Source organism: Sitodiplosis mosellana, unplaced genomic scaffold (assembly GCF_009176505.1).
Source record: "Sitodiplosis mosellana isolate CC-2019 unplaced genomic scaffold, AAFC_SMos_1.0 Smas_scaffold_6162, whole genome shotgun sequence".
In the NCBI taxonomy this organism is placed as follows: domain Eukaryota; kingdom Metazoa; phylum Arthropoda; class Insecta; order Diptera; family Cecidomyiidae; genus Sitodiplosis; species Sitodiplosis mosellana.
In genome coordinates this window covers 2,861,969-2,883,602 of record NW_022601403.1, presented here as the reverse complement: position 1 = coordinate 2,883,602, position 21,634 = coordinate 2,861,969, and the positions used below count along the sequence as shown (strand labels likewise).

Genomic DNA, 21,634 nt, shown 5'->3' with positions numbered 1-21,634 from the left:
TTTTAATCAAAAATCTGCTGTGTTTTTTTCTTCTTGGTTTTGATGAAAAGCTCATCATTTGAATACAATATGTGTTGTTACTAACAACTTGTTAGTGACAGAAAACAATTTCATTAGATTGAATTACAAAGATAGCGTATTTTGTGTCAATTAATTGTGATCTGTCGGTGACATATTGATATTTTAGCCTTATGCAAAGGGGCTGAGGTGACGGGTCACTATTGTTTTGCGGTAGACGTGAGTTGGCACGATTTCTGGACTGCCATGTCCCAACATCGATGGAAAGAAATTCAAAAAGTTGAGCATATGCATCAATTTCGTAACCATGGTTGGTGGTCGAGGTTCAACTGGTTTTGGAGCGATGGGAATGATCACTTCAATGTCATCATCATCGTCGTCGGCATCAATAATTGGATGAGCAGCTGAGGGCGGCTCGAGGGAAATTTCAATCACGTGAGTGCTGCTTGGTGGATCACTGCTAAGCCGATGGCCAAATATATGGTATATGCAGTCGAAAAATGATTTATGATCGAGTTCCTTCGAATCGGTAGCTTTCGATGTTTCATCGGATTTTGTGGACTTTTCCGACTTTTCTGCCTTTTCAGCCTTTTCGGAAGTATTTTTCGACTCTTCAGTGGATTTTTCAACCGATTTCTCTTCTTTTTTCTCGTCTTCTTTCTTTTCTTCATCTTTTTTGTCCTCTTTCATCTCTTCTCCCTTCTTCTCCTCTTCTTTTTTCTCTTGTTCCACTTCTACCTTTTTTTCTTCCACCTTCTTCTCTTCTTCCTTAACTTCATCCACTTTCTTCTCTTGCGTTTTTTCCGGTGCTGGTTTCGGTGCCGATGTTGGTGCTGGTGTTGGTGCTGGTGTTGGTGCTGGTGTTGGTGCTGGTTCTACAACATCGTTCGCTTTATCATCCTTTGTTTTGATCAACTCCTTTGCCGCATCGCTATCGCTCGTTGCATCAGTGCTGGTGATAACAGTCGACAGGTCCTTTTCAGTTGGAGCTGCTGATATCTTTTTGATAAAAGAAATAAAACCGAAAATTAAATCAATATAAAAACTGTCGACCTTTTATCAGAACAAAAAAAACGCCGAACGATAATTACTTGAATGGCAACAAGAGCCAGGCAAACCAAAATGAGACTCTTCATGTCGCAGAACTATGACAATAAATAACTGATAATAATCCCGTGTTTTGTTGTTGTTGCTGGAGTTGCTTTCTGCCAAACACAATAGATAGTTATGAATTTGATGCGATGTCATCAATATACTTTATAGGTAATTTTTTCACACAGTTTTCGTGCAATACTTGCATAAGCTCATAGAGTTCAAACGATAATTTCGGGTGAAAATGTAAATGTATATAAAACAGTAGAAAATAGAACCGAAAAAAAACATCTGTTTTACTTACTTAACTTGTAAATGAGTTTTGTGCGTCAAATGGAATGGAGATATTTGTTCAAGAATGTAAACATTTTGAGATGAAAAAACAAAATTCCAACTATATCGCAAATTGCGATTCGCAATATTCGCTCGTGCTTCATGCGAAATCGATTTGGAAAAATTGCCAACAAAAATTCGCAAATAACAAGTCTGAAGTTCAAATGAAATAACCAAGATCGCTTAATAAACGAAGAAAAACGACACGCAGCACTCTAGGCGAGGGACACTCAAAACAGTCATCGTACATATATTGAGCGGGCACTATCGATGCGTTCATTTGTGTGAGTGCGATTGTGTAAACGACAATGTTCGTGTTGAATATGTGTACGATGACAGCTTCGAGCATTCCACGCGTAGAGGCGTCTTGGCGTCTTACGTCAAATCTTTCCCATGTATTTGTATACAAAGAAAGCGACCTTGAAATAACCAACTAGGTTGTTCTAATGAATTTTATCGTTTCTTCGATGTTCGACATTATTATTATAATTTTTTATTTTATTTAACATGTTCATGAACTTGAACGTTGAAATTTTGCGTTAAATTTCGCCAAAGATGCAATTCAGCCAAGCAAAGATTGCTTTAAAATCCAAACTCTTGACCATACATCGGAGAACTACTGTAAAATCCATTCATTTTATTTCCATCCGCATCATATTATCGAATGTTCAAAGAAATTTATGTTTGTTATTGAAAATAGCTTCTTGTCGAATTAAAAATTACTTCTCAAATAAGAAGTTTTGAAAACAAAACGTTAAACACTAAGTAAAACCAGTTTAAATGTTAAATATTTGAAGCGAACCTAAACTTGAAATGTGAGCATCGAAAAAAAAAACGCCCGAAAGGTAGGCAAACCGGAATGAAAAAGCTCAAACTTTACGAATCGGTCGATAGATGGCGTTGCCATCGTAAGCCAGAGTGAGAAAAAAAGACGGAAAAAACAGTGTACTATGTGACATAGCGAACTGCTAGGGGGTAGACACAACATTTAAAACTTGAATCTTTTTAGATCTTTTCAAATCTGTAGGAATCTCAAATCTCGAGCAAATTCAAATACTTTTGAATCTCTATGAATCCTTATGAATCTTCTCAAATTAAAATGGCTGACTTGTCAAAAAGGTCAAACAAATCAGTAAGATTTTTACAAATCTTTTCAAATCCCTTCAAATCTCAATGAATCTTCACGAATCTGAACACCTCTACACAAAATCAATTAAGTATTTTGAAAAACGAACGTATCTCAGTTCTTGTGTCTATCTCCTAGGCGAACTGTCAACGATTTTTTCTCCCTTCAAAAACAAAAACACTGCTGTTATCAAATAAGTTGTTAAAAACATCAAGAATGAGACGACTGATTTGAATTCTACATTTTTTCTACAATTTTATGGAACCTAGCAACAATAGAAGAAGATTCAGTTTGTGGAAAGTTCGATTTGGGGCCAAGATTTGAATATTACCGATTCTACGAACGGGCAGACATATTTGAAAACAGACAATTGATTTGAATTCTACAATTTTTTGAAACCATTCTCCATTCGAAAAAACATTTGATTCATGGAAAATGCGTTTTTGACCAAGATTTGAGTATCCCCATTTCGGAGTGGTTTTTCGATAGCCGATTACTCAAAAAAATTGTTTCTACATAAAAAAAGTAAAAACACTACATTAAACTACATAAAATCTACAATTGAAATCGCCCTACCCGAAGTCATTTCGGCAAATCTACCAAGATTTGAATATTCATCTCAACGTTGGCATTTGTGAGTTGTTCGCCAGATTGTTGCTGAAACGGAGAAAGAAAAAAAAATTGAATCATCGACGCATGTTTTGGTAGTGCATTTATAAACAATTCCACATTATCTTGCCCAAAATACAAATATATTCACCGTAGAACCATACAAACGAAATATACCTCATTCCATTCATCGCACTGTATGGTCGTTTCCATTATTTTTTACGTTAAGAAAGCACAGTGTGTGTTTTACAGACATCGAAATTTCAATCGTATAGAGAAAATAGGTAATTATAGTTTTCAAATATTTTCTAAGTGCATTATCAGTTAATTTTTGGCCAAAAATGTCAATATCAGAGCGCGACATATATATCGGCAATTCCACACCAGGTCAAACAACGACCTGAATTTTTCCTCAACCTTATTTCTGGAAATTGGAACGGGGTTTTGTTTTAATCCAAAACGAACAAATAGAAAAGGACAGATCGAAATTCGAATGTGGTATCGTAAGTTAAATTTTCAAGAAAAATGTGCTGATTTTCAGCAAAATTCAGATCGTTGGTCGACTTGGTGGGGAATTGATTAAATTTTAGAGCGGGAAAAATGGAACTTCGGATTGATGTTCAGGACCAGAATGATACGGTGCATGATAGTAGACAAGTTGAGGTTAAAAACCCGGACAGCAAAGACAATCACGTTTCAGTCGAGGCAACGCCGACGATGACACCAGTGACGATGACGACTACGAGTTCCAGCCGCGAGGAAATGTAAGTTTGCATAAAAATTCTGAAAGTCTAAGGAGACATTTCGCAAATGAGCAAAAAGTTCACTAACTCAATTTTAACATTTCATTAGCGTCCATACAAACGTATGCGTTTGCTCTCGGGCTCGGGCTCGGAGGGTGGAGACGCGGGTGAACCGGAGGTTGAAGCGAAGGGTAGAGACGCGGGTGAAGGCTCTACCGAAAGACATGAAATGTCCGCGGAAACGCGAATCAATGTGACACGTGGTGGCCACGGCCATTCATCGGCTTCAACAACGAGCTCATCTGTCCAACATGGCATGACGCATGGCTTCGATCCAGATGCTGCTCAAACCACGCAAGCAACGATCAATAAGTTGCAAAGTACATTGCAAGCACAGGCGGTTGCCCGATTAGATTTCAGCCTAATTCATGGTGAGTTTACTTTTTTGCGTATACAAAAAGTCTACTAAGTAGATTATTTAAAAAAAAAACAGAAAGTCCACTAAGTGGACTTTCATTTAAAAAAAACAAAAAGTATACTTACCAGATTAATTCATTTTCACAGTCAATGCGAGTGATTTAGCCATGGACACAAGCAGGGAGGAGCCGTCGGCAAGCAGCACGATGACGGAAGCAGGACCATCACGCCGGCCGGACTCGCCCATGCCAACGCAAGCGCAAAAGCGCAAACGTCCACAAGGGGTGGGAAAGCAACGGAAGCTAGAAGCGAAGCGGGTGAAATCGGTTATGGAGTACATTAAAGCTCCGTCCGTCATGCGTCCATTAACGTCGCGTGAATGGTTAATGTAAGTATTTTTATATTTATGAAAACTATACTAAGTTAACTTTTTGTAAACATACAAAAAGTCCACTAAGTGGAATCTTAGCAAAAAAAATAATCTATATATATAAAACTCATTGTGTGTGTATGCGTGTGTGCGTTTGTCCTATTTTTTTTATTTTCATGATTTTTTAATTCTTGGTTTTAATGGTGAATATGTCGTTAAAATTCTCGCCGCTTAAATAGCAGATTCACATATCAGTTTTGATTTTCGAATTAAATTTTTAAAAGTTTGAAGAAACAATTTTTTTTAATTGTTTTTCGATACAACGTACATTAATGTGGATTGATGGCAATGAAATATTGGTTTTGGAACAGAGTTGAACATGGGCACCATCTCGGTCCATCATCGTCATGTTAACACGACTTAACACCATGAATAGTCAATATGGGTGTCATATGAAAGGTTTTGGAACGGGGATGAACAAGGACACCATCTCGGTCCATCATGGTCATCTTAACACGACTTAACACCAATTCACATATGAAAAAAATGCGTGTAAAATCAACTCCAGAAAAAGGAGCAACTTTCCCAGAAAATTGTCTTTGCTTTGAAAAAACAAGTATGGAACATACGAAATGATACAGACTAACATTCATAACTGAATTTTGCTTTTTACGTCAAATTGTATCGTCATCTCACTGAAATGCTTAGTTTTCTTATTCATCTTTCTTGATTGAAAAAAAACTAACTGAACGGAAGAGAAACCGAACTAGCGCCCAAGCCGAGCGAAGCGAGTATCTAATAAAATTAATTTCAGTTGCATATTGAATTGTCCTGGTCAGCATGTGATTCGTAGCACTTTGCGGACATGGAGCACCGTCAACAAATTGCAATGGTAATTGAACTGCATTGTGTGCCGACGCAAGGCGTTCAATAGCTGCTGCAGCGCATTGCGTGATTTTATCAATCACAATGGACTGTCTAACAACGAAGGCCGCATCAAAGCCGCATTCGATGTGCGCAAGAAATACAGTTGCCAAGACTGCACATTGTTGTGACGCAATGTGCGGTTCGATAACCGCAACCGGATCTACTTGGTAAGTGGATTTTAACTCTTATTATCCCATGAAAGATGTAAATGTCGGACGTTTGAAAAAGGAATTGACAAAAGTGTTTTTCCTTGAAAGTTGTTTTCAAGAAATACACTTTGTTCATGATGCAAAAGATGTACGAGTCATCCGTATGCAAACTGTGGAATGCTACTGCTTCTTCTTTTTAACACATACTGTAAGTCGCCATATTGGAAGAAATAATAACAATACACTATAAATATTCAATATGGCCTCTTCCATTGTGCACGATTATGTGTACCATAGTGTGAAGAAGAAGAATTAGTAGCATGCACAAAAAGTGTATTGGTTTTCATACGGATGGTACGAGTCGATCTTGAAATTCAAGCAACGTTGCTATCCGAACTCCAAATTGAAAATGGCAGTACTCTTGTATTTGTATGTTTTTTATGTTTTATTTTTCACTATTTAGTGTTGGATTTTGTAGAATTCATTTATTAAAAAAAATGGATTTTATAACATTACACACATGCATTATGCATACGTACATTCACTGTACCAACACGAATTTTATGAAAAAATTTGTTAGAAACATTCTCGGTTGAATATTTGGAAAGCGGTGGAAGACGCGTTATCGAGAATTTCACGAAAATACGAAAGAGGTTGGAACGTTGCCATAGAAGTCCAACGAAATGTGGATATATATAAGAAGTTAATTGGAACCAAATTCTTTAGGGTCTATCCAAATTTTGAGGAAATTGTTTACATCTTTGAAGAAAAGTACGCACACTGTTTAGATCTGACTGGTGGAGCCATAGACCAAGCGGCAACACAATATTTTCTGAGTTTGTTCGAATCAAATCCAGCGAATCCAACTGTCAAAATAAAATGCGACCGAAAAATCGCACCAGGCCTTCAAGTAAATCCACTTTATCAATATAATTCTGAATGTTTGTATGATTCGACTAGAAACCTTTTAATGAAACTTTTAAACTTTTATAGGGAGGTCGAATGTGCACAGTCACGATTGGTACAACCACAACCAAATTCCACGTTAAAATACACTCTGGTATATCAACTAGGTCGAGTCACACACGTGACGACACTAACCTATGTGAATTATTCGCGTATAAGGTTTTACAGATTATTGGAGTTGGGCCATTGGTTCATTTTATTCCAAAAGTTCACAATTCCACATTTGAATTATACATTGCCACGGCAGACAGTAAGTTTTGGAACTATATGATGTTCCTTCAATTTTTTTCTTTCATTTTTTATAGTTCTATGTTTGTAAATAATTAAAATTGCATTTCAATTTTAGTTCTCGGTTTCCGCACAGCAGCAAAACGTAGATATTTTGAAGAAATTGGCAAGTTGGATTATCTCAAAGAGATTTTACAACTAATTGATGTGCATCAATCGAATTATGGCTCTGATGAGAATGGAAAACTTTGGATTGTCGACTTCAAGGTGACTTTTTTTACTTCCGATTTGAGAAAAAATTATGCAATTCATTTTTTTTAAAAGATTCTTCCACTAATTCATTCATTGTTTACATTTATAGATAGGGAATCCATTTCAGTCGCAATATAAAAATAGTTCAAACGTGAATTCGGATCTCTCCAATAAATTTAAGGAATATGACGAACAGTGGAAGTTTTTAGAAGCTATCGACAAAGCCGACAAGGAAATTGCGGATCAGAAAAGTTTTTTGGAAAGGCACAACATCAATCGACAAAAAAGCAACGATTATAAAGAATACTTGGACGAAATCAAGATGATTGTAACATATTTGAAGCATCATGAACAGATTGCAAAGAAGAGAAAACTCAGCCAAGCAACAACCAGTTTAAGTAGTTAGATTTCATCCGAATTATTTTCAAAAAAATAAAATGATAGAATTAATCCTAATTTGTAATGAATTTTATCGTTTCTTCGAAGTTCGAAATTATTTTTTTTCTTTCATCTTATTTGACATGTTCATGAACTTGAACGTTAAAATTCAAGCCAAGCCAAGCAAAGATTGCTTCAAAATCCAAACTCTATACCCATACATCGGAAAACTACTGGAAACTGTTGTTGACCAAATTGATTATTTCATTTGAAATCCATTTTGTCATGTCTATCAGCCAGTCATTTTATCGAATTTTCAAAGGCCCGTATGTTTGTTATTGAAAGTTTTCTTCTTGTTGAATGAAAAATTACTTCTTAAATAAGAATAGGAACTCGAATCGGTCGATAGATGGCGTTGCCATCGCAAGCCCCAGTCAGAAAAAAAGACGAAAAAAAAAACAGTGTACTATGTGACATAGCGAACTGTCAACGATGGCATTTGTGTGTTGTTCGCCAGATTGTTGCTGAAACGGAGAAAGAAAGAAAGAAAAAAAATTGACTCATCGACGCATGATGACGAAAACATTTGATACGAAAACCCAGAGATAATTGCATCAAAATAAAGCAATTTCGTGTGCAAAGGCACAGAAACCATCGAGCAGTGAATTTTCAAAGGTGGGCAAAACAACAAATCCAAACAACACATTCTTCCGAAGTGTAAAACGGAGAGAAAAAAAAAGTCGCGCAACAAACACACATTAACACACAAGGCACAATTTACAACGTAAAACAGCCGTTCACGGTTCCACCTGACAATTCAATGAATTTGGACAGTTTATTTTTGTTTAATTTCACCATAATTAGCACGTATTTTACGCCCATCGATATCGATATTGTGCCATCGCGTTTTGTGCAAATTTGCAGCGATTTAGTGTCAGCCATTGGCAATATCAGTGAAACGGTATCGGCAAATGCGTGTCCGATTATTTTTTTCACTGAATTGCAAACCATTCTATTAACGATATTCCTCGTCATATTTTCCATAAATTTGGCATTAATTGGATTCTATTGGCAGAAATACGGCGGTGTCATCACCGATCGATTCATACGACAGAGTAAGTACACATTATAATCGATATGGGGAGGGGGTTTTGGTTGTTTTTTTTCTTCTTTCGACCTTTACGATTGATTTTGTTTTTTGTTGTTATGGTTTTTTTCTCTATTTATTCCTTTATTTTTCATTTCCACTATGATTGCTTGAATGATTTCGTTGTTGATGCGTTTTGACTTTGAATGTGATGTCATGAAACTATGTTAATTCGTAATTGTAATTTTTTTTTTCTTCATCTGTCAGGTACATTGAAGGAAATTGAAGAGCTAAAATTGTCAGTGGCCAAGTTAAAATTACCCAACGAACATACACCGAGAATATAAACAAAGAACGAAAGAAAATACCACATTCAACATGTCGTCAGCTGCAGATAAAATCAAAAATTTCTTCAAGAAAAAGAAAAATGAGGCCAAATTCAAGGTAAACGAAACGGATTTTTTTTTTCTTGGATTGAAGCGATTTTATTTAGCTTTTTTTACGGTTTTCAGTTGGCCGGACCGGGTCGCCGTCTTGATGGCACTAATGCACCAAGCACATCCAAATCAACCAAAGCACAAAGTGATGTTTATGTCCCACCACAACGCAAAGAGCTCACATCTGAGGCTAAGTAATACACCGTGTTTAGTAACACACTGTGTGTGTGTGTATGTTAAACACTGTTTACGTTGACAATTGAAATATTGACTTGGTTTGTCATTTGCAAATGGCTTTTTATACATTTAAAAAATGACAAACAATCAAAGTGTGATTTTTTTGGACTTCTTCTTGAAGAAATTGAAAAGTTGAAGTTGATATTTCATCTCAAGTTTTTAAATGATTATTTTCTAACCTTTGAAATTAACTTTTTTGTCATTTCAAAAAATCTGTTTGCCTTTTTTTTGACACCGTAACATTTTTTCTCTCTCACAAATTCAATTCAATTGAATCAATTGGCCATTTCATTCACTTCAAATATTTCTTATTAAGTCATTTTCGAATTTGTCTCCACTCAAAATCCATTTTTCTCAATGTTTTCATTTTCTTTTCAATGTTAATTTTTGTCACGTTCGAAACTAATCATATTGTTCCATCAACAGAACGGCCGCCGAGGCAGCCGTGGCACGAATCCAATCTCAAAAGAAGGATGACACGCATTTTAATACGTCGTTGGCTGCGATTCGAGCGCAAGTGCAACGAGAATTAGAGGCTGAACGCAAAACCAAAACCGAAATCGAGAAGCAAATTAGTCAAGAGCAACCACAACCAAAAGTACTGGACGATGGACACAACCGTCATTTGGCGGCACAAGGCGTTTATTTCCGGTAAATATGACAATTCGAATGTATTTTTTTATTGAACCTTTTTTATTCGATATTTTTTACACTTGAAAACTGAGCCCAAACGAAAATGAGCCATTTTGTTTGGATTTTGACGATTTTTCCACGGCTTTACCTACAATTTTCTACTCAATTTTTTTCAAAGAAAAGGATCGATTAAAAAAAGTCGATTAAAAACCCCTTTCTAATATTGTTCGAATTCATTGCAAGAAATTAGAAAGAAATGACGAAAATTATTTGGAAGCAATAATTTGTCACAGAAAATTGCGATTTTTTAGTTGAAAAAAAAAAACTTTTCGCAAGATTTTGTTCGAAATATTCTTCTTTCAAATCATTTTGAATCAAATGTGTGTGTTGTCCAATTGAAACTACGATATTCTGCAAAAGTCTTAGCGCGTTCTTTTCCTTCTCTCTGTTTGCGAATAAAAAAAAAACTGCAATTCTGCCACATTTCATGCACAACCACCAAAAAACAAATCAAGTTAAAACCATTAATTCCGAAGGAAAAATTTTTATTTCCAAAAAAAACGAGCATTTTAAATTAATTTTTTGTCATAAAATTTCAAAATGTTTCGCAAAAATTCCAAATTCCTCCTCAAAAATTTGTTTCATGTAAATTTTCATCTTCGTTGACATGTTTGTTGAGTGTTTTGCCAATGAATTCATCAAAACGTTCGGCTGAAATGCCAAATGGTTCGCTGACTTTGGCGCAAATGTCGTGTTCGGTGAGTGTGGTGCCGGATTTTAGACTGTTCCGATACACCAACGATTTGCCCAACTTCAAGCGGCACGGCATTTCGCACTCTAAAACCGATTTCCTGGGTAGTGGTGCAATGGCCAATTTTACATCGGTCAATTCAGTGGTGGACAACAGCGGTGATAGCAAATCCAGAATAGTTTGATCGTCCGTCACGTGTGTGGGTAAATTGTGGGCTTCGACCGTTCGAATGCGGGCAATGAGTTGGCGGAGTTCAGATGGTTCGAGTGATAGCTTGTGGTCGGTTCCTTTTTGCCGTTTGTCCAATGTAAAGTGCCGTTCAATTACCTTGATTAGTTTGATTGTAAGCATCAAATATCAGAAGAAGAAAAAATCGGTTCAACGAAACAAAATCATATCAAAACGAAGAAATTCATAAGTGGAATCGCCTCTTCAGTATGATTTGTATCATTCCATTTGATTTTATGTTAGAAAAAAAAATCATGTGCTGAACTTACCTTAGCGCCAATAGCGACGGCGGCTGTTGATATGGCTGTACCAAGTTCATGGCCTGAATAGCCCAGACAAACGTTTGGAAAGCAATTGCGATAGGTGTGCAGCATTCGTAGATGAACGTCGCTCGGTGCGGTTGGATAGGCGGATACGCAATGCAACAAACAATAATTGATTTTATCATTGTCTCGCATAATTCGTACGATGCGATGCACCATGGACTCGTGTTGCATTCCAGTCGAAATGATCAATGGCACCGTGGATTTGGCGGCACTCACCAGCAATGGAATATTATTTGCATCGCCCGATCCAATTTTAATGACCGGTACATTCAAATCATACAAATCTTGCAGTGATTGAATGTCCATAGCGGATGCCGTAAAAGTGATATCCAATTCGTTGGCATAGCTCTGCAACAATTTATACTGTTCGATTGTGAATTCCAAAAATTCTTTATGATCACCGTACGTTTTACCCCACGAATTGGGACCATCGTACTGTCGTTGAAGTGCATTGTGCGTGAATTTCTCGCGTAAACATGACTTTTGAAACTTGACACAATCAGCACCGGCTGCCTTGGCCTCGGCAATCATACGCTTTGCCACTTCAATATCACCTTGGTGATTTTGTCCAATTTCAGCAATGACAAATGTTCGACCGTCGCCGATTACTCGATTACCGACGCTAAACGACAACATCCTATTGCGCACGACGATCCAACCACACTCTTGATTCACCGTATACTAAATCGAATTCCGACCATTTATTCTTTATCCAATATATTTCTATTGTACATCTGCTACCCACACACATACACACACAAGCATCTATACACTAACACACAGATACACGGCAGTGTATATAGGCTTTTAGACACTCTATATTCATAGATTAGACGTAATTTGCTACGGTTGTATTTTCATCTCTTTCTCCTTTTTTTCTCTCTCTCTCTCTCTCTCTCTCTCTCTCTCTCCGGCTCTCTCGCTCTTTCGCTCGTGCACGATACTCGAGACAGATGTCCAATGGTTAGCGATGAAGTATTGCCGCGTAACGAATGGAAAATAAAGATTAAGGAGTTTTTGTACGAACAATTGGCTGTTGAACGTGGCCTCACATCATGCCTAATCATACTCAATTGTAATACAAAAGAGAAATCGGCCGCTTGCATTGAAACACTCACCAAATATCTACAAAATATAATTCAACATCCGGACGAAGAAAAGTATCGCAAGATACGCCAATCGAATCGAATATTCGGCGATAAAGTGTTGTCGTGCGAGGGTGCACTGGACTTTTTACTTGCCGCCGGTTTTACCGAACAAACCATTGATGATGAGCAATTTTTCATCTATTCCGATGAACATAATCCAGACGGTGCCGACGCACTCAATGAACTACTTGAAGCGTTGCAACATTCCGAAATTATACCATTGGAATTGGATCGGAATATACAGGTGTTGTTGCCGTCACAGACGAAAAAATCAGAATTACCGCCCGATTTCTATCGCATCTCGCCCGAGGAGCTCAAGAGAGAACAACAGCTGCGGTAAGGTGTTTGTTTTTTTTTTTGTTCTGTTTTAGGCCATTTCGATTGTGTTTAGGTTTGAATTTTTTTTTTTGCGCCCAAGCAATGATGTAGGCAACAGATTATCCTTATTAAGTCAAATAACTCAATTAGTTTATTCGGTTGGGTTGGGTTTTTTTTTGTTCTTTCCTCTACAGAACGGAAGCTCTTGAGAATGCGTCCATACTTAAAACGAAAGCAATGCGCGAACGTGAAGAATTGCGATACATTCAACGGTATAAATTTGCATTAGTTCGCGTTCGATTTCCCGACGGCGTCTATCTACAAGGCACATTCTCTGTGTACGAAAAACTCGATCAGATCTATGCATTTGTTCAATCGTGCCTGAAAAATGAAGCACTCGATTTCAAGCTCATGTCACCCATTGGCACCAAATGGGATGATGATGACATGAACAAAACTCTATTCGATCTTAGGTATGTTCCACATGCTTAGATGCAGACAATTTTTTGATAGGCTTATTCATTGCTGGATATTGTAATGTTTGTGTGTCAATTTTTTTTTCATTTTTTTGTTCATTTTTGCTAATTCTAGCCATGGCTAGAAATGATTTTTCTTGCTATTTTTCATATTTTTTCTTTTTTTCTAATTCTTTTTCTTCACTTTTTCGTTTGTTTGCTCTTTTTTTTATTGAAATTTTTTTTTTTCGTTGCTTTCGATCAATATTTTTTACCTATTTTCATCTCTTTTCCCATTTTTTTCTCTCATACCCACGTCATTGGTTTGAATTCTTCTATTAACAAATGTTCGTATTCAATTGCAGGCTTGTACCAAATACAATTCTTACCTTTGTTGCTTGTGAAAATGAGGAAAACATTGGGGGCAACTATTTGAAAGAGGACCTGTTAATGTTAATCCAGCCAGTTTAAATGCGGCAACACACAATATTGAAGTGAAAGCAACACGTTATTTGTTTTAATTGATTTTGAAGATGAGAAAAAAAATATTTCTAATTTATTGTCAAATTTAAAAAGGAAACAACTAATAATTGTACTTTAAAATCGCTTTTCGAATCCCAATTTATCCAAATGAATTCCATACACTTACTTACCCATCACATGGAAAATAAACAGAACATTTTATATTTATATGAAATACACAACGGACGCTGTGTTTTATTCTCTGTGGACGTGAAGCACATGTAGCAGTGACACATTGTGTCACATGTTGCACGTAGTTTGAAAACATTGCGATATTTTTGGATTTTCCAGCCGATTAGACGGTACAAGCAAAACGGATGATCAAATTGAAAAGTGGATTCAATTTTTTTTTCATTGAAAATCTTTGTCTGTTCCGGAAATGTTTTGGATTACTTTGAGAATAATGGCAAGTATTGATCAGTCAATCGTGTCTAAAGGGAAACATCGAATTGAATGCGTGAGCGCAAAAGTAAACATGTTTGGGTAGAGATGTTATACTTTTGAGTCTATGTTAGATGAAAAATTTCGAATCTTAATTGCTTTTTTGTGCCCACACATTAAATCGGAAGTCAATTTTCAGTCAGCATCGAAATAATTTCGACGAATGGAAAGTAGCGTGTTGGTAGAACTGGACAGTTTCGGGAGAGTATGTTTTTTTCGTGGATGATTTTGTGTCTGGTTTCGTGCACCTCCACCATGTATTCTCGGCAGAATTGAAAACCCGTCACTACAATTTTTAGAGGACACAAATTGTGGGAAAAAAATTCATTCACTATACAAATCGGCCTCCGATAAACTAACAAAAACCCAAACACACAACAAACGTAGCAACTATTTTACTAGAACGATTCATTCTAGGCTTTCTAAAAAGAATTCGTTCTAAACTTTCTGAAAAGAATCACTGTTTGTGCACAAAGACTAAAACTGGCTCTACAACATGGGCATGCCCACTTGTTTACTAGGTTGTGATATCATCATTACGCTGTTTCTGACTGGCATCGATAAAACAGTGGTACGTAGGTGAAACTTCTTGTTTTGGTCGATGTTTTCGATGTACTCGGCATAGCAATACGTCAAACTAAAATAACATAAAAAAAAGCCCATGCAGTGAAAAACGACCAAACTGCGCTGCAGCGATTTGTGTACTTGGTAGGCAGTGCCAAATGTTCATTGCTTGCAATGACGAAGCATGAACGGGAAAACGTAAACAGAAACCATCCAATGCTTTCATTCATCTTGTGCGGTGATCCAAGTTAGCAAAAACCAAACGGAGCTTTGAAACCTTTCGATTGTGACGATTCAATCCAAAACACAAACCGCGTGTATTTAAATTCGCTTCCATTTTCTTATTTACGAATGTGCTTCGTATGCGGTGGACAAATTCAGCAAGTAACGTGTTGATACAACGTGCTAACAACAACCAAATTCTGCGAATCCGATGCGGTGTGCTATTCGAAAATGGGGAAATCCTGTTAACATGTGACCTAAGTGCGCGCTCGTGTCATATTCTCTTCTTTTTCACCCACCTCCCCCTATACATATCCAAAAAATCTATCTAACGTGATCTCACGCGTGAGGAGTATCATCAATTCCCATCGAAGTAAAATGATGCACGTACATTTTTCTTTGTCTACACACGCATACACACCAATCCATTTACTGAAGACAGAGGATATAATCCATTTGTGGGTAGACAGTGCGGCATAGGTGCACACATTGTCAGCCAATGTTGTATTGAATTTCGATTAAATTGGTTTCATAAATCAGTGACGTCTTGATTTGATTCCATCAAAACCGATTAATGATATGCAATGTTTTTTTGGAATTGCACATAACCCAATCGGATAATGGTCAAACGTAACGACAAACATTCCGATGAATTTGAAATTATATAAACACGGTGTCCAAAGAGCGAGATCGAGAATAAGAGCAAGCACGTTCGTTCTAATTTGTATCACATCACATATGGGTAAAATGCACACGCACAACCATCTATAACGGACAATGTTGATGAATCATAACATTTCACCCGGAAAATCCATCCGTAAACATTGTTTACAAAACAATAACGTAATCAATCTGGTCAATTTCACCCAGATGATTGTGGTATTGAAAATATGGCCCGTTTCTCAGCCAAGCGAAATAAATAAAATATCAATATTGATGCAAATTAAAGTGATAAACACCAATTGGAGCTGGAATGAGTGATGAAAAAGAAGAATTTTTCATTTAAATTTCAATGTGCGCGAACACGTTCGGCTCTTACGACTCGGTCAATTGTGCGTTGTGTGTGTGTGTGTGTTTTTTGTTTTCAATTAAAAATGACAACCACTACCATTACCACTATTGGCTTTGCTCTCATTTCGAAACAATAATCATAGTCCTTCTTAGTAGAGTGGTGCATAGTCACGCGCTTTTCCATCGTTTTTTTTTCGCACTTTCTTGTTTTGTTGTCACTCTCTCTCCCTCTCTCTCCCTCTCCTCATCTTTTCTGTTCCGGCGTTCAGACCGTTTGTCACAGTTGGACCAATTACGTGCTATTATTTTTCGCTTGTATTTTTCATTCGTTCTATGCATCGTTCGCTGTCACAGCAATCACACATTTTCCCATTCGGGTGCATATGTTTATTATGATGATGGTGTGGTGTGCGCCTTTGGACGCCTAGATTATAGCGATTGATGCATTCAATATGAAAATTATGGAATTAATGGAGTGCTCTCGTTCTCTGTCCCTTCTTTTTCCCTTTCTCTCCCTTCTCTCTGCGTTGCACTCACATTTCGTCCCGCTTTCATATTCAATTGTTTTTACCATCGTTTACTCTTTGCAATCAAATCAGATTCAGTGGTTTGATTCTAGCTTGGAAAAAAGTCTATTCCACCACTTAATGCTTGATTGTGCTTTTGCTCCGTTTGCATAATATGAAAAGGACAAAGCAATTAATCGTTCAATTGCCCAAGTGGACGCGCGCGAATGCTTAACCAATCATTTCTACACGTATCAACATTGGCTGTTTTGTTTGTGGCCCCGTCTGAGTGTGTTGTGCGAAAACAAACACTTGTAGAATGTATGAACAGTCTGCGCCGCAACATATCACGCTAACAAACTCCATATCCTTCACACAAAACATCTCCGATGACTAGAGACGAAGAAAAGAAAAACGCCACCGTACTCGTACACACTGAGAGACTTGAACTGAAACGAAAACAAATCATGGGATACACGCGAGTATCGTGACGAGTGAGTGGCTGTTCAACAGCTGGCACAGCATCATCACACAACTGGGCGAATTGTGGCGGACCGCACGGATGCTCACGCATCTACATACGTACGCACATCAAACACATGGATGGATGGATGGATATGGATACAGAATCATCGTTGGCGAATGGTATAAATATCGCCACGCAACATTTTGGCGAATCATTCGTTTGGTGAACGATTTCAACGACACACCGAAAAAGACAACAATTCTCCCAACAGAACAGAAAAAAAATCATACGGCACTTTTTTTGGATGGTTCGATTCGAATACAAATTTTCCGTTAGAAACGAATACGCTCTGGTTTAACGAAAAATATTCACATTCTAAATCTGAAAAGTGGTGCATTACGTTTTTACGTTTGTGCTTTTGGAAAATATTCTCAACAAAAAAAAAATCATTGTGTGGGCAAAGTGAACAATGGAACAACGCATACGAAAAGCCAGTAAGTTTATACAACACTCTTTTTGACCGCAAAATTTGTTTTAGCATTTCCGAATAGAAATCCACATTTTCAAAACAATTCATCTACTCGGTTGACAATGTGACATTTTCTTACCTTTGGCTTATGCATACAAGACATAATAACGAACTATTTTGAACTCGAACTAATCGCATGGATATTTGAAAATCAAATATGGGGCGGCATTAAGACTGTCGGTGTAAATGGATCTAGTGATCATATCAACACATCATACTTTATATATTTACTTACCTCATATCCCTGTATTCCGTTCATTTGATTGATAGTCTATGTATTTATTTGTGCAACGAAAATATGTGAACGGTGAAATTTTCACCATGAAATTCAATTTCACGATCCAACGCAGCATTTCCATGCACGATCGATTCAGTAGTCGCTACTCGGAATGTGTTTCTTGCCTGAATGATTCACTTTGAATCACGAATCTTGATTATTTTGATGCAAGATCATGTTTTATATTTCCAGGTCATTTATTCCAATGTTCTCAACGTCATTAAAAAAAATATATACGTTCTCTATTAAACCCTTTCAAGCTTTTCGATTTAATTTTTTTAAAAAGTTAATTAGATAAATTTATTTAAATATCTCCAGTTCATGGAATAATTTTCAATTTATTCAATAAATTAACTCCTCCGTATAATGCACTAGGGTATTTTTAAATCAATCTAACTATTGAGAAAAAAAAAAGCCGATTCGATTGAGTTTTTAAGAAATTCACTTAAGAGATGATTGAACAAAATATCGATACACTTTACTATCGAAACTTTGCATCGACTTTTGAGAATGCGCTTTCGTAGAAATAGAAAAAAAAACTGACGACAATCCCTTCCATTTCTATCCAATAAGTTTGAAGTTTTATTTTAATTCAATCCCATTGCATTCAGTTTCAGAGTACTTTTTAATACGTCATCTCAGATGACTCATCTGTTTTGGAAAACAATGTTTGCTCTTAATTGTTGAAATCTCCATTATCTCAGAAAGTAGCCACTTTTGAACATAATTCGGCCACAAGTAAAGTTCTAGAATCAATTTTTTTTGTGGAATCGTTTGGAATCAGATTAAATCTGCCTAAGTGGAATTATAGAATTTGCATCTATTTATTGTTACAATCAATTAGTGTATTCATAACATGAGTTCTTAGTTGCATTGTTGATAAAATACATCCAACATAATCCATATAATACATTCATTTTATGTCTAATCCAAATATCTCAGACTTATTGACAAATGATTTTATTTACGATTTATCCAAATTTTATTTCAATTTTGGAATGAATCTTTGGCCATAATTGTTGGAAAAGTCGATGGTTGGCTATAATAGATAAGTTGATGAACAGCTTTCATTTCATCCAAGATGATATCATTTTAATGTATTTGCTCATATAATGAAAAATTCTCCGAATTAAGAAACAGCTCTGCAAATTCGGAGAACAAAATTCTTCAAAATAGAAAAACACGTCGGGTTTGCATTTACATGTTGAGCCAACCGTACGAAAAAAAATCCATTATTGCAATGGGATAGATGAGATATTTTCACAAAGAAGAATCCGTTTGCTTCCATCTTTTTTGAAGCTATTGAAAAGATTTTTTAAAAAAAGAAAATATTTCTCTCTCTTTCTTCAGTTTACGTCTGAAATGCAGCCAGTTTTTGGCGGTGTATAAATAATTGAATTGAACAAAAATGAAATAGGGTAGATATTTTTCCATATTGAACAATAATACGTAGGTAATGGAATAAGTCATATTAAAGTTAAATTTTTCACTGACACTTTGATTTAAAAAAATATCCTGAATAACTTTTCGGCAAAAAAGAATCAATTCTCCAATAATTCCCCTGTATACACGATCATACCATGCGCATTGTACAAATAAACAATTAATCTTTCACATCAAATCAATTTCAACCAGCTTTCCACTGCAAAAAACCAAAAACCATCGCCATAACTCAATGTTATGATATATTATGCGTTTAGATTCATATGAATCAGATGTCACGTGGATAGAAAATTCGGAATATCAATGAATGCATGAAAAGAATGAGCGTATAAAATTTCGAAGAACACCGCATTCGAATATGTATTTGTGTAGAAAAATGATGATGTTGGAACATTGAAAGCGTCAGAGCCTACGCATAATTCCACGTATTCGTTATTTTTGTACATTTGGAGCTCATTGTCTGTGACATTCAATGGCTTATCAAGCGTTCTTTTTTTCTGCGATTAGTATTAAATAAACGTGCTTAAAGAGCGTAATTGGTCAAAAAAAAATGGCAGTATCCATTCGAAGGGCGTTCCAAAAATTGATTGGGATGGAAAAATGATTCCATTGAATTTCGGTTGATACATTATGCGTTTGCGTTTGGCAAATAGTTTAATTTGGTAATTAATTCAGTTTACCAGCTAACAAACTTCAAATCGAGTTTCACGTTTCCACACATTTATGTCAATGCGCCAATCGGTCGGGTTGGGTAATTACGTAACTTTATATTTCAGTAAATCGACAAGAATGGTCCAAGTCACGAGTTTTTTTTTTTTGCATTAAAAATTGGTCTCAACAAAAAATGAATACGATTTACTGCATGCGATCAGAACAATTTTCACATTTGAACATTTCTGGTCGCAACAAATTCACATACGCAAGCTAAAACGTGCACATTTTTTTGTTGCACATGTTGATAGAGAGGTAGATTCGATTGGAAAAACTCCCGCGTTTCTTCTTATTTATATCTTGTTGCTCATACGATGACGAACATTCTCGTTACGGTCTTGCTGTGTAGGTTGACAGTTTCGCGGTAAATATGCGCCTCGTGTGTGTGCACTTGTGTATTCAATTACTATTGAGGTTTCAAGAGAATTCGACAATCGGTACGCGCGCAGATTTATTTTGTGGGCAAAAATTACATTCACCGTTCAGCAGAGAACACGTGGTCTTACACAATAAATAACACGGACGCACCCTCCAGTAGATATCATCCGTTTGATTTTTATCCCTTTGCTTAGACTAATCCATCGGTTTGTTGAACAATCACTAATAAGCTTTTGATAAAATAAGCGGATACGCTCGACCCATTCAATGGTGTGCGTCAATCATGATGACTTGTCATTAGTGTCATACGATCGAAAAACCGTTGCAATTCAACGGTGGAAGTTAAACCGGAAATATAACGTATCTCCTTGAACGTTGACCTAGTTATTAAGACCGAATCAGTTGGAGCCGCGCCTTGTGATAATGGCGGTTTCACCTGATGATTTTCTAACTCTTCATCACTTTTGCTCTCCTTCTCTGCCGCCCCCATGCCCGCCCTCTCACTCTCACTCTCCTGTTTCTCGTATCTCAATCTTTCGTTTCTCTATTTTTCTCATTTCTTTTCCATTTTCTAATGTTCCATACTTCCCATTTTGCCTTCTTCGCCGGTATGCCTCTATCACCCTGTATCTCTATATCTGTACTGCACTTATTTTAGCAAATCTGCAAATCAAATTGCTATTTACCATTAAATGCATGATTATCCACAGACGCGATGACCAAAGAAAAGTGTAAGTGAAGGAGAAGTGTGTATGACCCAGATTTCGAAATGCTCAAATCCATATAATTTTGACCAAATGAACTTGATTGCTTAGTAAAAAAAAAAATAAAATGCAATAATAATGAAAAATTGTTTTCCTTTTCTTGTTGACGCTTTGACTTTTGATCAATTGCCGTTGTTTGAGTTTGCTGCTGTGCCAATTTACATGAAAAAAATCACATTTTTCAAAAGGATAAGGCAATGGAATGGCGGCGAGATCGCTGAGTCGTTCATTCGTTCAATAGACTATACGGCGACACAATGACGAGAGATGAAGAACGGATGTGGAGTGAAAATCTCAGGAAGATATTAAGACTTGCATCAAATGTGAAAGCGAAATTACTACTTCATATGGGCCATATGATATGGCAACATGCTCTTTTGCGCGCCAAATATCTATGTCTGATCTATTGCTCTTTGTCTCAGATTTCTCTCTATCCCGTTCACTTTCTCTTTCTTCCTTTCACTTTCTCTCTTCTTCCTCCCTCATCCCTCCTCTCTCCCTTTCCTCGCCTCTCCACCGCTTTGGACATGAAATATTTTGCCAATTTTGCCGCAATATCAGAATCTCATTTT

At 36.6% G+C, this 21,634-nt stretch overlaps 3 protein-coding genes across 3 annotated transcripts; 1 reads left to right on the top strand and 2 right to left on the bottom strand.

Annotated features, from left to right (window-relative positions):
* Window position 1: 1 nt before the first annotated feature.
* LOC129574406 (uncharacterized protein DDB_G0279979-like) lies at window positions 2-1,321 on the bottom strand. The gene is made up of 2 exons (XM_055456416.1): window positions 1,110-1,321; window positions 2-1,017 (listed from the first exon to the last, which is right to left on the bottom strand). Exons 1-2 carry the CDS (start codon window positions 1,152-1,154, stop codon window positions 190-192), a joined length of 873 nt encoding a protein of 290 aa, XP_055312391.1. The 5' UTR covers window positions 1,155-1,321; the 3' UTR covers window positions 2-189.
* A 6,778-nt stretch (window positions 1,322-8,099) lies between these two features.
* On the top strand, window positions 8,100-13,932 carry LOC129574403 (UBX domain-containing protein 6). Its single transcript, XM_055456412.1, has 8 exons — window positions 8,100-8,283; window positions 8,684-8,723; window positions 8,963-9,139; window positions 9,208-9,326; window positions 9,796-10,020; window positions 12,261-12,791; window positions 12,968-13,246; window positions 13,594-13,932. The coding sequence occupies exons 3-8, from the start codon at window positions 9,074-9,076 to the stop codon at window positions 13,697-13,699; spliced, it is 1,326 nt and encodes a 441-aa protein (XP_055312387.1). The 5' UTR covers window positions 8,100-8,283; window positions 8,684-8,723; window positions 8,963-9,073; the 3' UTR covers window positions 13,700-13,932.
* On the bottom strand, window positions 10,611-11,972 carry LOC129574404 (sialic acid synthase). The gene is made up of 2 exons (XM_055456413.1): window positions 11,251-11,972; window positions 10,611-11,080 (listed from the first exon to the last, which is right to left on the bottom strand). The coding sequence occupies exons 1-2, from the start codon at window positions 11,941-11,943 to the stop codon at window positions 10,631-10,633; spliced, it is 1,143 nt and encodes a 380-aa protein (XP_055312388.1). The 5' UTR covers window positions 11,944-11,972; the 3' UTR covers window positions 10,611-10,630.
* Window positions 13,933-21,634: the final 7,702 nt, after the last annotated feature.

Coding starts and splice junctions, on each gene's coding strand:
- LOC129574406 (XM_055456416.1), bottom strand. CDS start 1,154: ATGAAGAGTCTCATTTTGGTTTGCCTGGCTCTTGTTGCCATTCAA. Junction 1,018..1,109: donor TGGCTCTTGTTGCCATTCAA/GTAATTATCGTT, acceptor TTTATCAAAAAG/ATATCAGCAGCTCCAACTGA.
- LOC129574403 (XM_055456412.1), top strand. CDS start 9,074: ATGTCGTCAGCTGCAGATAAAATCAAAAATTTCTTCAAGAAAAAGAAA. Junction 10,021..12,260: donor GCACAAGGCGTTTATTTCCG/GTAAATATGACA, acceptor TACTCGAGACAG/ATGTCCAATGGTTAGCGATG. Junction 12,792..12,967: donor AAGAGAGAACAACAGCTGCG/GTAAGGTGTTTG, acceptor TTTCCTCTACAG/AACGGAAGCTCTTGAGAATG.
- LOC129574404 (XM_055456413.1), bottom strand. CDS start 11,943: ATGTTGTCGTTTAGCGTCGGTAATCGAGTAATCGGCGACGGTCGAACA. Junction 11,081..11,250: donor CCGTCGCTATTGGCGCTAAG/GTAAGTTCAGCA, acceptor AAACTAATCAAG/GTAATTGAACGGCACTTTAC.